The sequence below is a fragment of the Electrona antarctica genome (genome assembly GCF_951216825.1).
Source record: "Electrona antarctica genome assembly, chromosome: 9".
Lineage (NCBI taxonomy): Eukaryota > Metazoa > Chordata > Actinopteri > Myctophiformes > Myctophidae > Electrona > Electrona antarctica.
In genome coordinates, this window is record NC_136790.1 from 43488158 (window position 1) to 43503531 (window position 15374).

The 15374-nt window shown below is 43.8% G+C and overlaps 1 protein-coding gene across 3 annotated transcripts in view; it reads right to left on the minus strand.

Moving 5' to 3' along the window:
* iffo2b (intermediate filament family orphan 2b) overlaps positions 1–14227 on the minus strand; it is a 51019-nt gene extending 36792 nt beyond the window's left edge. For all 3 annotated transcript variants that reach the window (XM_079509508.1, XM_079509506.1, XM_079509507.1), the window contains exon 1: positions 13019–14227. In XM_079509508.1, the coding sequence (XP_079365634.1) occupies positions 13019–13560 (542 nt within the window). In that variant the 5' untranslated portion in view covers positions 13561–14227. The remainder of the gene's footprint in view (positions 1–13018) is intronic.
* Positions 14228–15374: the final 1147 nt, after the last annotated feature.

Here is a 15374-nt window from a genome sequence, read left to right on the forward strand (position 1 = left end):
ATTTAGTTTAAGTCACCTTTTAGTCACCTGGAATGTTAGTCTAGTTTTAGTCGACTAAATATCATAGGATTTTAGTCGACTAAATCTACAGTTGATTTAGTCTGCTAAAATGTGTTTTGGCGGGCCTTGATGCCATCGTTTTTACACTTGCTGAAAATAGCCGATCTACAACGCGTCGTGCTGCGACGCGTTGTGAGCTTGTAGATCTGCTATGTTCAGCATGCAACCAAGTGTAAAATGACTTATACTGGATCTCTTGATCACTAGTCCCTTCCTAACATTTTTGTCTAGTTTTTATTTGTTGATGAAATTGTCAGTATATTTAGTCTTAGTTTTAGTCATCTAGCTTAGTTTTCATTTAGTTTCCATTTAGTTTTCGTCAGTGAAAAAAGGTAGTCGACAAACATTTTTCGTCGAAAAAACAACAGTGACTCCAACTAGTATTTCTTCAGAGAGACCATTTGGTGCCAGTGGTCACATCACACCTTTACGAGCGGAACTAAAAGCAGAAAACCTGAACATGCTGATATTAAAAATGACATTTTCTTTTGCACAAAAGGACCAATTGTCTCTCTCTCTCTTTCTCTCTCTCTCTCTCTCTCGGCCACACAAGGCCAGCGGCACTATTTGATGACAGAAAAGTGTCAAACAGCGTATTCTATTTAAAGAACACATTCACAAAATGTTTCTACTTTTATATAAAAGGATTGCATTCATCCTGCTGTCCTTGCTGTACCTATACCTGTGTGATCTGAAAACAAAACATGCAATTCATTTCAGCAGGGTTTGGCACAAAGGTCTCACAGGCACTTGCCCATCGGGCAAGTACAGGTCATGTTCTACTTGCCCGAAAAGTAAATATAAAATGATAGCTAAAATGTGAAGTACGTACTGTTACATTTAACACAAACACAAATATGTTGTTCCAGGGCCCCGTCCAGAAGCAAAGATTTGAGTTAACCCCTTTAGGCCTGAGATCAGATTCTAAAAATGTCTTCTACATCCTGACAGTTTTCTGAAAAAGCTATGTTTCTATGTCAGTCGTTCTTCCATTTTTCAAAAATAGCAGACCTACAAGCTCGTAGCGCGCCACTCGGTGGCGCGCTATGAGCTTGAGCTTTTCAAAAATGGCAGATACAAGCTCGTATCTGCTATTTTTAAAGAATAACATAAAAAACACAACATTAAAACACCAAAAGGGGTTCCTGTACTGAATGGGTTAAATGTCATACTAACATGAATATGACTATATGGCTGGGTTTTATATTTGTAATGTAGCTACAGTGAAACCAGCACATTATAGGTAAACACTGCACTTATATTACATTCCACAGACCAGAAGACAGAGCGCTCTGGCCACGTTCAGGTGTTTTCAGACAGATATCTCGTACCCTCTCAAATGAGCACTTGCCCAGTCGGGCAACCTGAAAGCAAACTCCACCTGCCGTAAGTTTTATTTACCTGCCAAGGGGCAGGTGGGCAACCCTTAGTGTCGATGCCTGATTTCAGGGCTGCACAATGTATCGCACTATACACATGTGCAATAGTGACATTGCAAAGGATGCGACGTGTAGCTTGGCAAATGTATCTACACTTTATATTGTTGATAGAAAAAGAAAATGTTTTCATTACTCATCTGGAAGAAAAGTAATATATAGTTCATCTGATGAATAACAATGATCATAGACGTACACAGAAGTGTCACGTTGAGTCAACCAGCGTAATGAACAAGATGTCGAGATGTATATCATTTCTATGATTCTCACAATAATATTGTGAATCGCAATTATTTGGGCCAGGATAATATTTACATAACTTCACTTTTCCATACTGTCCCCCGCCTATTCTGAAAGGACTCATACAACTGAAGCGTGAACAGTCAGAATATATGCAAATTATGAACACATTGATACTGTGTCTTGTTTGTAGTAAACGTGTCAAGAACAGAGATAGATTTAAGACCCCGCTCAGTGGAAAGATTCCTGACCTATTCGCCTCCCTGCCATAACACTGGCAGATGTAGAACATGACCATGACATGCTGAACACGTGTGTGTGTGTGTGTGTATGTGTGTGCGTGCATGCGTGCGTGCGTGTGTGCGTGCGTGTACTTGAATTAAAACATGTGCATGTCTGCATGAGTGATGGAGGCTGTCGTGGGAAGGGAAGGGATTAAACACACACGCTGTTAACTCTCGACCCAACACACTTTCCTGAATCCTGCGGGATAATGAGCTTTTGAAATACAGCGGTTATGAACTAAGTCACAATGCCGCGTCGCTACATGTAGGACTAGCCTAGCTTTGAGAACCGGTCTGGGTAGACACAGGTGTTCCATTTTACGTAATTAAGACTTAAATAAGGAGGATTAGTCATGGCCATTATGGTCTTAACAACAGTAGGTTTCGCTTGACATAACAAACCGTAACTCTTCTGTTCTCTACCTGGCTTCAGGGCATAGCTCAGCTCACCAAGTCTAGCCCTTTCCAAAACACATCTTGCACCAGGCTGCCATTATTTATTTATTTTCCTTGCTGGCTGCTGTCTGTACCAGTGTTGATTTCGTCGACGAAAACTAAGACGAAAAATGTTCGTTGACTACCTTTTTCCACTGACGAAAACTAAATGGAAACTAAATGAAAACGACTAAAGCTAAGACTAAATATACTGACAATTTCGTCAACGAAGTGGAACTAGTGGACAAGAGATCCAGTATAAGTCATTTTACAATTACTTGCAATCTGAATATAGACGATCTACAAGCTCACAACGCGTCGCAGCGCGACAGCATCAAGACCCGCCCAAATACATTTTGTTCGACTAAATCGACTGTAGATTTAGTCCACTAAAATCTTATGCTATTTAGTCGACTAAAACTAGACTAAAACTAAAACATTCCAGGTGACTAAAATGTGACTAAAACTAAATTAAAACTATTCCAGACTATGACTAAAACTAAAATCTAAATTTGCTGCCAAAAACGACACTGGTCTGTACCCCTATGCAGCGCTTTAAAAAAAAGGACAGGTGCACTGTGGCACTTTCCTACATGGCAGGATGCCACTGAACTGGGGCTGCATCGATGCCTGAGAATAATCTGCTACAGCAGCACAGCGGCAGGCAAGCTTTCAGAAAACACAGTGCAATCATGGAGAAAATACACAGACACAATGCAGGAAACAGTATTCCACCATGGGATCGCCCCCACATTCCCCGGCTGTCCCACTGGATCAATACAGGGAGAGAGAGAGAGGGAGGCCAACACTTCCTTTGCATCCTTTCTTTTTGTTCTGCTATTGCTCTCTGCTAGATTTATAACTGAGACTGTGAGAATGTGAACTGTGTTTTTACTTTTATTTATTTTTATTTTTTGCTTTTGTCCTGTTTGTCCTTGTTTCGTTGGGGGGGGGGGGGGTGTACGTTGTTTGTTGTTTGTGATGATTTAAAAAAAGAAAAAGAATGGGTGACTGTGCAAAGATTTTCTTGTCTTTCTTTCTTGTTTTTTATTGGCTGTCCCCAATAAAAAACTATATATATAAAATAAAATGAAAACAAATAACTGAGACTTTTGTCTTTTCAAAGACGGCAATGATGAGTGTAAAATTCAGTTCCTTTCCTTATCACTTCCACTCCAGGTTTGTAAGGATACTGACATCCACAGAAGACATAGTTAACTTGTGTGCACGATATCTAAACTTCATTGCAAAAGACTCAAGGAAAACTCAGATCATCACAAGTATAGAAGAATGTGAAAGGCACTCGCGAGTAGAGCAAGAACAAAAACTACTTGAATCTTTGTTCAAAAGCCTTCTTTCATTGTAACATGGTTGCAGGTTTACAGTACACCACAGAGGGAACGCCTGCACTGCCACTGACTGTGTGTGGTGACCTCCAATGATGGAAAACATAGACTGCAATCTATTTGGAAAACAAACAGATATATATATAATGTGGGGGAAAGGGTGAGAGATAGGGAAATAATAATGAGAGAGAGAGAGAGAGAGAGAGAGAGAGAGAGAGAGAGAGAGAGAGAGAGGTGGAGGACTATAATCTGAAGCACACAAAGGCCTTTAGTGAGTGAACTTGACTCTGCCTACCCACTGTAGGTCTCAGCAGCAGGGAGCCCAGCACTTAGAGGCTCTGGCGCTGGCAGAGGTGCTAGGTTACAGCTAAGAGAAAATCCTTCACGGGAACAACATGGCATGGATTAACACAAGGGCATGTCAGTGCCACAGAGAGAGAGAGAGAGAGAGAGAGAGAGAGAGAGAGAGAGAGAGAGAGAGAGAGAGAGAGAGAGAGAGAGAGAGAGAGAGAGAGAGAGAGAGAGAGAGAGAGAGAGAGAGAGAGAGAGAGAGAGAGACAGCCAGCCAGCCAGCCAGCCAGCACTGTTTTTAGGTTTAGTCATAGTCTCTTGAATAGTTTTCACATTTTAGTCTTAGTGTTATAGTCTAGGATTTTAGTCGACTAAATCTAGTTGATTTAGTCAAAATGTATTTTGGCGGGCCTTGATGCCGTTGTAATGCCTGTTTTTACACATGCTGAAAATAGCCGATCTACAAGCTCACAACGTGTCGCAGCGCGGCGCGTTGTGAGCTTGTAGATCTGCTATTTTCAGCAAGTGTAAAATGACTTATGCTGGATCTCTTGTCCACTAGTCCCTTCCTAACATATTAGTCTAGTTTTTATTTGTTGACGATATTGTCAGTACATTTAGTCTTAGTTTTAATCATCATAGCTTAGTTTTCATTACGTTTTTATCAGTGGAAAAAGGTAGTCGACGAAAACAACACAGACAGACAGACAGACAGACAGACAGACAGACAGACAGACAGACAGACAGACAGACAGACAGACAGACAGACAGAAGCACTCATCAGTGCAGGGTGTCACATTTATTAGGTAAATGCGATACTGGGAAATGGAAATACAATACTCACTTAGAATTTTGTGTCACAGTTTAATTCTTCCACCCCCACACATTTCCTCCCCAATAATTAATTAATTCAAACATGCCTGAAAGTCTCCTTTTCAAAGTAACTAACTACAGTGAGAGTTGAAAGTGGCTGTGCTGCTGAGCCTTGATGTTGCCTCTCGACTCTTATAAGCGCCAGGAGGGGAGAGTGATCAAAGGCTCTCTCTCCTCCGGAGTCTCATTGCATTGATCCATCCACACACTGGTCAGGATGCAGCTAAATTCAGAGCTGGACTTATTAATTATTCATGCAGGAGGAACATGCCCACGGGGCCCCGGGTTGAACGCTTCTGGTTCATAATATGTCTCCCCCTCTCTGTGGATATCACACATGGATATCAGCAGCAGGGCTGTGGTTGGGGTGCCGAATCCCAAGAGGAGCAGTCTAATAATTCACAATAAGGTGTGAATGGAGCGGCGACCGGGGCTTAAATCCCAATTCACCCTTTGTCAAGTCCCGCCAATGGTTGTGCCCCTCTTCGCACCCATTGGTTGCTGTTTCGTGGTTGGACAAAAATCCTTTCTCTCCATCCACTACCATTGAAATAACGTGTTTTTCAGTTGCTCCGTATTTATATTCTGTGCGTTCAATTCTTATTTTAAACTTTGTGTCATTAAAAAGGAACCTCACAGGTGCAGCATGCATGGCGACTGGGCATATCATGTTTGTTTTTAGTTTTTTCCAAAAATGATGTTATAGCAAATTCAACATAAATGAGGCGGAATCAGAGCGGAAAAAGTTAGGAAGAGCCTGCTGGTTAGTCAGTCAGGGACCAATCAGAAGGCTGACAAAGGGTGAATTGGGGGCATAGCTTAAGGCTTATACTATCAGCTACTGACTGTATATAAGGCCAAACCACACCAATGCAACTCCTTGCAACATGCAACTACCAACTAGTTCCATTTGGGAGGGAACCCCTTTTGGTGTTTTAAGCATTATGTTATGCTTTAGCTATTGAAAAATGGCAGATCTACAAGCTCATAGCGCGGCACCGAGTGCCGCGCTACGAGCTTGTAGGTCTGCTATTTTTGAAAAATCGTGAAAATGTGGCACAAATCTTTGAATATATATTCTTTCCCTGGAACTACATATTTTCAGATGGGGGTCGGCGGCCAATTACATACAATTCTGGCATGAAATAGTTTGAGAACCACTGACATAGAAACATGAGGTTTTTCTGAAAACTGTCGTGATTTAGAAGACATTTTGTAGAATCGAGCTCAGGTCTAAATGGGTTAAAAGTGTTTTGTTGCAAGGAGTTGCAACTAGTTGCATTGGCCTTTCTTTAACCTCATACAGATGCAGTACAGTAGCTGGTGTGTCCTTGTCTGTACTCTGTAGTAGTAGTAGTCTAAAATGCTGCAGTAAAGCTTTGCGCACAGAAAAAGTGATAAATATTACATCTCTCTCCCTCTGTCCCTTTCTTTCAGTTCATGTACAGTAATCATCTTCATAAATACAGTAGCCAGCTAGCTAAAAGCCGTCACTGCCAAATTCCTCTCAATAAGAACATCAGCAAAATGCCTTATGACTGTAATGAATTGTACATAACAGCTACAACAACTACAAAAGGAGAGTTTCCTTTCCATTCTTATAGTCTCATAGTTGTTAAAGAGACATCATATTGTTACAAATAAACTGTCTCTCCCTGGCCTTAACTTTCTGTCTATGGAATAATCTTCCCAACTGTGCACAGGGGAACGCAGCATTGGCTCCTGTATGATTGCAAATCAATCTTAACCCATTCTGGGCGGGAACCCCTTTTGGTGTTTTAAAGCATTATGTTATACTTTAATTATTGAGAAATAGCAGATCTACAAGCTCATAGCGCGAGTGCCGCGCTACGGGCTTGTAGGTCTGCTACTTTTGAAAAATCGTGAAAATGTGTCGCAAATCTTTGAATATTATATTCTTTCAGAGTGAGCGTTTTTAACTCAAATCTTTGTTTCTGGCTGGGGGGTGCCTGGAACAACATATTTTCAGATGGGGTTCAGCGGCCAAATACATATATTTTTGGGGTCCTTGACATGAAAATGTTTGAGAACGACTGACATAGAAACATAGGGTTTTTCAGAAAACTGTCATGATTTAGAAGACATTTGTAGAATCGTCCTCAGGTCTAAATGGGTTTTTAAATACGATACCTAGTTACCTGACCCCTCTGACTATTAATAGATGGCATTACTACTATAGACAATCAGAGTCAGGATCAGGTTTGCTCTTGAGGTCCCTCGAGTCAACACTGAGCTGGGACTAACTGCTCTTGGTTATTGTGCTCCTACAGCAGTGGTTAAACCAAATGGACCCGTATCATTTTACGCTCTCAAGAGTTAAGATCTATAAGGGTCCATTTGGTTACCAACTCTCCATCATTTAGCTGGGGACCACCTGCAACCCCCTCAAGGACCACTGGTGGTCCCCGGACCACTGGTTGAAAACCACTGTCCTAGGGCATGGAATGAGTCTCAAGAGACTTTCAGATTGGATGCCTGAATCCCACTGTGCAAATTCAAACATATTCCTATACAGCAAGTTAGAAGTTTATTTATTATAGTTTTCTGTTGTATAGCTGTACGATTATTTTAGGATGTATATTATTGTATTATACTGTATGATCATTTTTAATTATGACTAGGTTTTTATGATCAATATTATGATGATTGATTGCTTGTAAACAGGACAGGACACCATCGCAAATGAGACCTTGGTATGACGTTTTGGTATGAGTTTTCTGCCTGTTTAAATAAATGTAAATGTAAATTAATGCAATAAAAAAGCATTTGAACACCTACAGTATAGTCTGTGCTATTAAAGCTATCTGTATATGAAAACAAATATGCAAACAAGAAACAAATTGGCCATGTTGTGTCTTGTTTGTATTAAACAGGTGTTATCTGGCATGAGGCGATGAACATTATAAACATAGTTTCTATCCTTATATAGTGAAGGGAAGCTGTGTGTGGAGTGAATGAGACGCTGGAAGACGATATGACCGTCGTCATCAATGTCAGCCGGGCTTGTTTGTCACACGATACAAGCTGGCAGCAGTGACTGAAGCCTAGGCGACCTCACTGAACCTACAATGACACTTTATATCACCCTGCGAACACATCACGGACCAGAAGACCATGATGTGCCTGCAGGCATTGGTCAGTAGGAGAGAGATGTAGCCACCCTGTGCAGAGAGTATGTTCATATACTGTACAACCTGTCTCTGTGAGTTATTAAAGCTATCAAGGGAGTGGGACAGAGAGTGTGTGTGTGTGTGTGTGTGTGTGTGTGTGTGTGTGTGTGTGTGTGTGTGTGTGTGTGTGTGTGTGTGTGTGTGTGTGTGTGTGTGTGTGTGTGTGTGTGTGTGTGTGTGTGTGCGTGTGCGTGTGTGCGCGTGCATGGCCATTATTTCTCAAGCCATTCATCTAGTGTTCCGGGCACCTAGGCTGCTCATCCTGATCCCGACGACCTTTGCAGCTGCGACGCAATCCCCCCCCCCTCCCCCTTGTACACTAAAAAGAAAAGCTGTAAGCCGCAAAAATATCTTCTTAAAAAGAAGCCATTCACCTACACAGTATCAGAAAAACATGTGTGCATGCATGCACCACCAAAACGTTTGTGTGAGCGTGTGTGCGTGGGTGGGTACATGTGTGTGTGTGTGTGTGTGCGCATCCATCTTTTTGCCTGTCTGTGTTTCGCGTGTTGTCGTGTTTATATTAAGTTAGTAAGAGATGGAAGTAGTACTTAGTGTAATGACTGTATTATGCAGTGAAATCAAATGGGTTAAGAAGATTAACGGACCAAACCGTTTCAGCGCTTTCCCAGATCTAGAATTATACTGTCTGTGACTAGGAAACATCCAGTGTTGTTTTTGGCAGCAAATTTTGATTTTAGTTTTAGTCGTAGTCTCTTGAATAGTTTTCGTTTAGTTTTCGACTAAATCTAGTTTCAGATTTAGTCGAACAAAATGTGTTTTGGTGGGCCTTGATGCTGTCGTAATGACTTTTTTACACTTTCTGAAAATAGTAAATAAATCATAGCTTAGTTTCCATTTAGTTTTCGTCAGTGGAAAAAAGTAGTCGACAAACATTTTTCGTCTTAGTTTTAGTCGATGAAAACACTGGAAACATCAATATGTTTCTTAATAAACGAGCGTTGTGAAAAGGGAGTATTTCCCTTAGGAATACTACTTAATCTTAGAATACTAATCCTATATTTTGTGACACCATCACTAAACACAGGTATATTTTACCCAATGTAAAATATTCCATAAAAGAAAATACATTGAAGTACAGCAAAACATGGCAACTTGAGGTACTCTTCTTTAATATATATATAATTATATATATATTTTTTTTTATAATTTTTATCCCACGATTTTGTAACCTATTTTTCACCCCTGTGTCAATTATCTAATGTGATCCTGGGCTCTACACACCCTCCGCTAACCTAGTCCCCATATATGGGGGACATGGGGAGAGCAACGGACTTGAACTCATGCTTCCTTCATGCCTGAGTGTCCAAGTTGCTCCTTTACACCTGACAGGGGGGAGTTTCCCTGGTTGGACGTAGCGCGTGGAAGGAACACGTTATTCCAACCAGTTCCTTTCCCCTCCATCAGGCGCCCCGGCTGACCAGGGGGAGGCAGTTTAGAAACCAGGATTACTGCATGTTTTTTGTGAGGGTACCTACCCTAGGGGACACGGGGAGAACATGCAAACTCCACACAGAAAGGCCCTTTCGCCAACCCCGCCTCGGGTATGGGCACTAATGATGCGGAGGAGGAAACACGCCGCCAGCACCCACAGCGTCCCGAGCGGGAATCGAACCCAGGACCTTCTAGCTGTGAGGCGACAGCACTACCAACTGTGCCACCGTGCCCCTTTAATATTTCATCATGACTTTTCACAAAAAACGAAACATAGATGTCATGGGGGGCAGGGGGGGGGGGCTATCATAGGGGGGCAAAGTCGGTGAAAAACGCACTGAACTGAACTGACAGAATGGTCCAGTGAAAAAAACAAAAGTCCATTGTGGGTGTATGGTATTTTTCTCTATCACACTATCACTAAACACGGGTGAAATTCACCCGAACACCTTCCTGTAGAAAAAAACAGGGATGTGGGCAGGAAAAACAAACCTATACCTTCATGTCACTGAGCATCATGAAGGTACTGAAAGACCCACCCACCTCAGACATCAACACAATTATTTACAAAAAAGATGATTGTCCGGGTGAACATCACCCGTGTTTAGAGTTCTAGGGGTTACTTAATCATAATAATAATCATCATAAATAATAATAATAATAGGTGGTTCTGGCATCTGGTTAGGATGCCTCTCGGGCGTCTCCCTAGGGAGGTCCTCGAGGCACGTCCAACTGGGAGGAGACCCCGGGGCAGACCAAGGCACAGTTGGAGGAAACTGGCCTTAGAGGAAGTCATACTAATGTTGCTCTGGAGAGGGAAGTCTGGAGCTCTCTGGTGGAGATGTTGCCCCCGCGACCCGACTACGGATAAGCGGTTGAAGATGGATGGATGGATAAATAATAATCATAATAATAATATTTAGTTAATAATAATAATAATAATAATAACATCTAGATTTGAACAACCAACACTTATGATCTGAATGGGGGGGGAAAGACAGCACCAATATTATTTTATGGGCTGGGAGTTGTTGATTTTGGTCCATTATTACCCAACAAAGATATGAGATCACATCCAAGAATCATATGATATAAGACGACAACAATCCTGCAATGACTTCCACGGCTGATGTAATCATATCATAAAGAGAGACATTTTATGATGATTACATCAGCTGTGGAAGTCATTGCAGGATTGTTTTGGCATTTTTGATCACGCCATCGACTCCTTTAGAGTCTAAAGGATCGATGATCAAAAACGCCACACCTCTCAGAACTGACTGACTCTACACACCCCTCAGCATTACTTCACTCTACACAGTATGCTTTCACTGCGTCTGTACTATTTTGCCTTTGGCTCCAAAAACTGACTCTTCGTCCACAAAAACAAGGCTACATTGTAAAATAAAAATAAAAGGCAGAATGTAAACAGTGAGTGCATCACAGAATGAACACAAGTGGCCAAATTAGAAACGAGGCCGGCCCGGCCTGGCACATCCATCTCCCGGTGTGTCCAACGGTCGTAAAAGCTCTAATAAATCTACCACAGTTGCAGGAGGCCCTCCGTCGGGACACAGAGGATGCCTCTCAAAAGCAGTCTGTGTAACACGGACGGTCGGGGAGGAGGAGTGGAAGCGAAGGACAGAAGGAATGAATGGATTGGAGACGTGAGACAGAGCAATGCTGCCCGAGGAACAGATAAGGCATGGAAGAAGGAAGCAAGACATGAATGCTGATGTGTGTGCCCGTCATTAAAACGTGTATTATGACAGGGGAGTGGGAGAGAGAGGGCAGGGCAGTGAGACACATACGGTGATGTCATTAACCTAGTTGGCTTACATGGGGGTGGGGGGGGGGGGGGGGGCTGAAGAGAAATGGATAGAGTACAACAACAAGGCTCAGTGACTTCTGTATTAGTTGCTGAAAACATTTCTAACGCTTGCTTAGAATATGATACATATATGATACACTATAGAAAGATGTGATGTTTTGGGTTTCATCAACAACAGCCAAAACAATTGCTTTCGTATCGGACAGCTTCATAGGAAAAAGGAATGTGTGCTTCTCGGTCATGTTATACATTTTATGGACCGGAGGCAGACAGATATCTGGCTATGTCATTGACTTAAATCTTGCATTTACTCATTGAAACACAAGGAGGGCCCCAGACTCCAGATCACCCCACTTTGGCTGCTGCAGCTAGAAGACATTTGGCCATTGTCCCAGACAGTCGCTGCTGTTCATTTCTCTAAATCAGAAATGGACAAAAAAAGGAACTTCAGATTCTGAACGATGACTGGACAGGATATTGCTACCCTGGACAATAAGCTGGAAGCTGGGGGTTGGGGGGTCGGGGCCCTTGTGGGGGATCCTGAATCTGAACCACAGACTGACAGACATTCTGTGTCACTGAGTCAGACGGCCCACATGGAAGTGAGCCTTTCCCGCAGGCATACAGGCCCTGTAGGGAAAGGCCTGAATGCCTCCCCGCCCGCTTGACTCATGAGAAAGCAGAAGGCATGCCTGGTTGCCTGGGCTGGAACGGTTCCCAGCAGTAGCTCTGGCCAGGCCCGGCCAGGGAGTGACGTGGGTTGCCTGGCTGGGAGTGTGGGGGACGCTGCGGCGGGGCCCACCATTCATTCAGCTAGTTATGAATATAAGTGAAAATATAGGAATAATGGATATAGCTTTATACAGACTGATAAGAACTGTCCCATGGAAGGTGGTATCTATATAGAGGCTGTGTGTTAGCCTGGCTAATAAGCCAGGCTATTTTTTTTTGCCAACGGCTGATTCGGTCTGGCTTATTAGCCAGGCTAGCTGTGTGTGGCCCAATGTATTGTGAACTACAAAAAAAGCATAGCATACACAGTACACTCACACGCACACGCACACGCACACACACACACACACACACACACACACACACACACACACACACACACACACACACACACACACACACACACCATCACTTTGATGGCTGTCATCTCATCTCTCTGCCGTGCACAGCAGTATAGCCTAACTGTATATGGATCCACCACAAGACCAAATGAAATAGTCACACCTATGAGTTAGAAATGACAGCTTGGCCGGGGGACATACACAGGAGCGGCCCCTATATGAATTTCTGAAATACAACCAACTAAGTTACTCAAAATTCTCAAGCAATGTGTGAGGAATCTAATAGTGTTTAGTAGGCTATTTACCATGTCATTATACAATGAAGTGGGCTATCCTGGCCTACACTACAGTAAGTAGAACGCAATATCCTACAGTAGGCTACCATCTGCAGTGAGTCAAGCCTTGGTAAATCTTGCCAATGACGTGTATGGGCCTAATAAGGCCTGAATAATAGCACTACAACAAAGCATATAACACGAGTTATAGGCATATATTTTGCTCACCTTCTCCGATACTCGTCTCTCTCTCGCTTGACTTTAGCCAGAACATTGTACAGAGCTCTCAGCTCGGGGGTGATGGTGTCTATCTGGACCCCGACCCCGTCCGGATACGTCCAGGACACCCCGGGCCCCTGGAGGGTCTCGAAGCGGCCCCCCTGCGCCCTCCTCACGTGCGTGTAACTCCAAATGGTGCCCGGCAGCCGCGAGTCCGGCGAGTCCGTCTGCGTGGCCACCTCCCGGGTGTACAGCACCACGGCCTGGTAGCGCTGCTGGTGCTCCAGGGCCTGCCGCAGCTGGCTCTCCAGCAGCTTGTTCCTCCGCTCCAGCTCGTGGACCTTGGCGAGGAAGCATCGGAAGCGCAGGTTGAGCGTCTTCAGCACATGGATGTTGGAGCCCAGGTCGTTCCGCAGCGCGCTGGTCACCTGCACCGGCACCGCGCCCGGGGAGGAGCCGGACAGATGACTGCCCACGCCGGGCATAGCAGTGGCGATCATACCTGCAGGCTGGTGGTGATAAGGAGGGTCAGCGAAAAACATCGAGTTCATGTTTTGGTCAGAAAAAAACAATAATGGGGTAAATTCCACTGCGGTCGATCTGTGCTTGGGCTGGTCAAAAATACTTTTACAACCAAACCCCTCTCTGTCCCTCTCTCTCTTATGTTTTATCTCTGCATTCTAAAAAAAAAAAAAAAGAAAAAAAGAAACCCACTCCCCTCATGCAGCGAGTTTCTCCTTAGTTATGATGATGCAGAACAGATGCTGGAATTGAAACTGACAGAGTAACTTGAAGGTGAGTCCAAAAAAACACCAACATCACGGTCCCTGTTCATTCATTCATTCAACCTCGGAATTACACCATAGATAGGATAGATAGATCCCTGTGACTGTGTGTCAGACAGTGTAAATAAAGGCAATATAGTGTCAGAGCAGGCATCCAGCAGGAGGTATACCGGCCGGTAATCATCTTTATCGTGTTAAAAGATTTGACGCAGACCGCAACAACAATAAGCAGCAATCATCTTCATCTTCTCCTGCCTGCCTCTGTGCTTTAATGCCAGGTGCTGATGCTGCTGCTTTCTGTGGAGTTTAGGCTGCTAGTAACACGGCCGCATAGACTCTCTCTAGTACCGCATAGGTTCCTGTTCTTTTCCAAAGCCCTTGTTGTAGTACAATGTGTGCGGTCTCTCTCTCTCTGTCTCTCTCCAGTAGCCCGGTGTGAAGGAAAGGGAGGCAGGATCCAGGACCGCAGCAGAGCAGAGCCCAGCCTCTCCGTGGCGTCGCTGCTGGATCATGTTACAAGTGCTAAACTAGGCACTATCCAGTCCGGCTGGCTGCTACGCTGCAACCCCTCCCACATTCTCTCTCTCTCTCTCTCTCTCTCTCTCTCTCTCTCTCTCTCTCTCTCGAATGAGACAGCTGATCTCTGGATACTGGATAGCTTTACTTAACACTAACTTAATTACAAGACTGGCTGCCATTTTTAGCTCAGACAACAATAGCAATGTTGGTCAGTCGGTCACTTACTTGGTGGGTCAGACTGTCCAGTATAATGCCAAACCGACATATCTCTAAAACTACTTTATGGATTTCAATGAAAATTTCTCTGCATATTATATGTAACCTCAGGGTCAAATTAGCCAGTGGGGCCCAGGGGCCCTTGGCCCTCAGGGGCCCTTCGGGTAAACTGACTGCGTGGTACTGGGTCTGAGGCCTCGAAAAGGTAGCGCCCCCCCCCCCAAAAGCATTGCCAGAATTTCAAGTTATCTCAAAATTGAAATGGCAGACTGGCTGATCGAGGACTGAGCAAAGATTCCCACAATGCCCAAGTTATTGCTGTTTACTAGTGTGGATTATAAATCACCATGGGGAATGTGTTGGGGGATTAGCATGTTATTTCGTTTTATTTGTTATCTTTTTTTTTTGTATACGTGTTGATTAGCCTCCATGAGTGGTGGGGGGCAACTAGAGGGAGCACCTAGCTGCCTCATGTGATATATGACTGTTTGTTTGGTGCTTTGGGTGTGGGTGATATTGTTCCTAGAAGAGGTCATCATGAGTCACTACCGGTATAGTTCCTTGCCATCAAGCCTTGACAGCAGCCTGGCAGCTGGAAGAGGTGTCAAGCTACCCTGCTACAAATTGGAGATGGACCTTCTCCCATCAATCCCATGTCTCTTTTCAATGTCCCCGGCCGGCCGTCCCACGTCACACGACAGACAATAGAATGCAGACGATTGTTCTCAATCCAAGCTTGCAAATAGGTTGATGTGCCAGTAAAAACATTTAAAACAAGGCATGCAAGCCCAGCGGGCATCACGCCATTAGGATGTTATGCTTGACCTGAGAGTGATAAAGCGTTG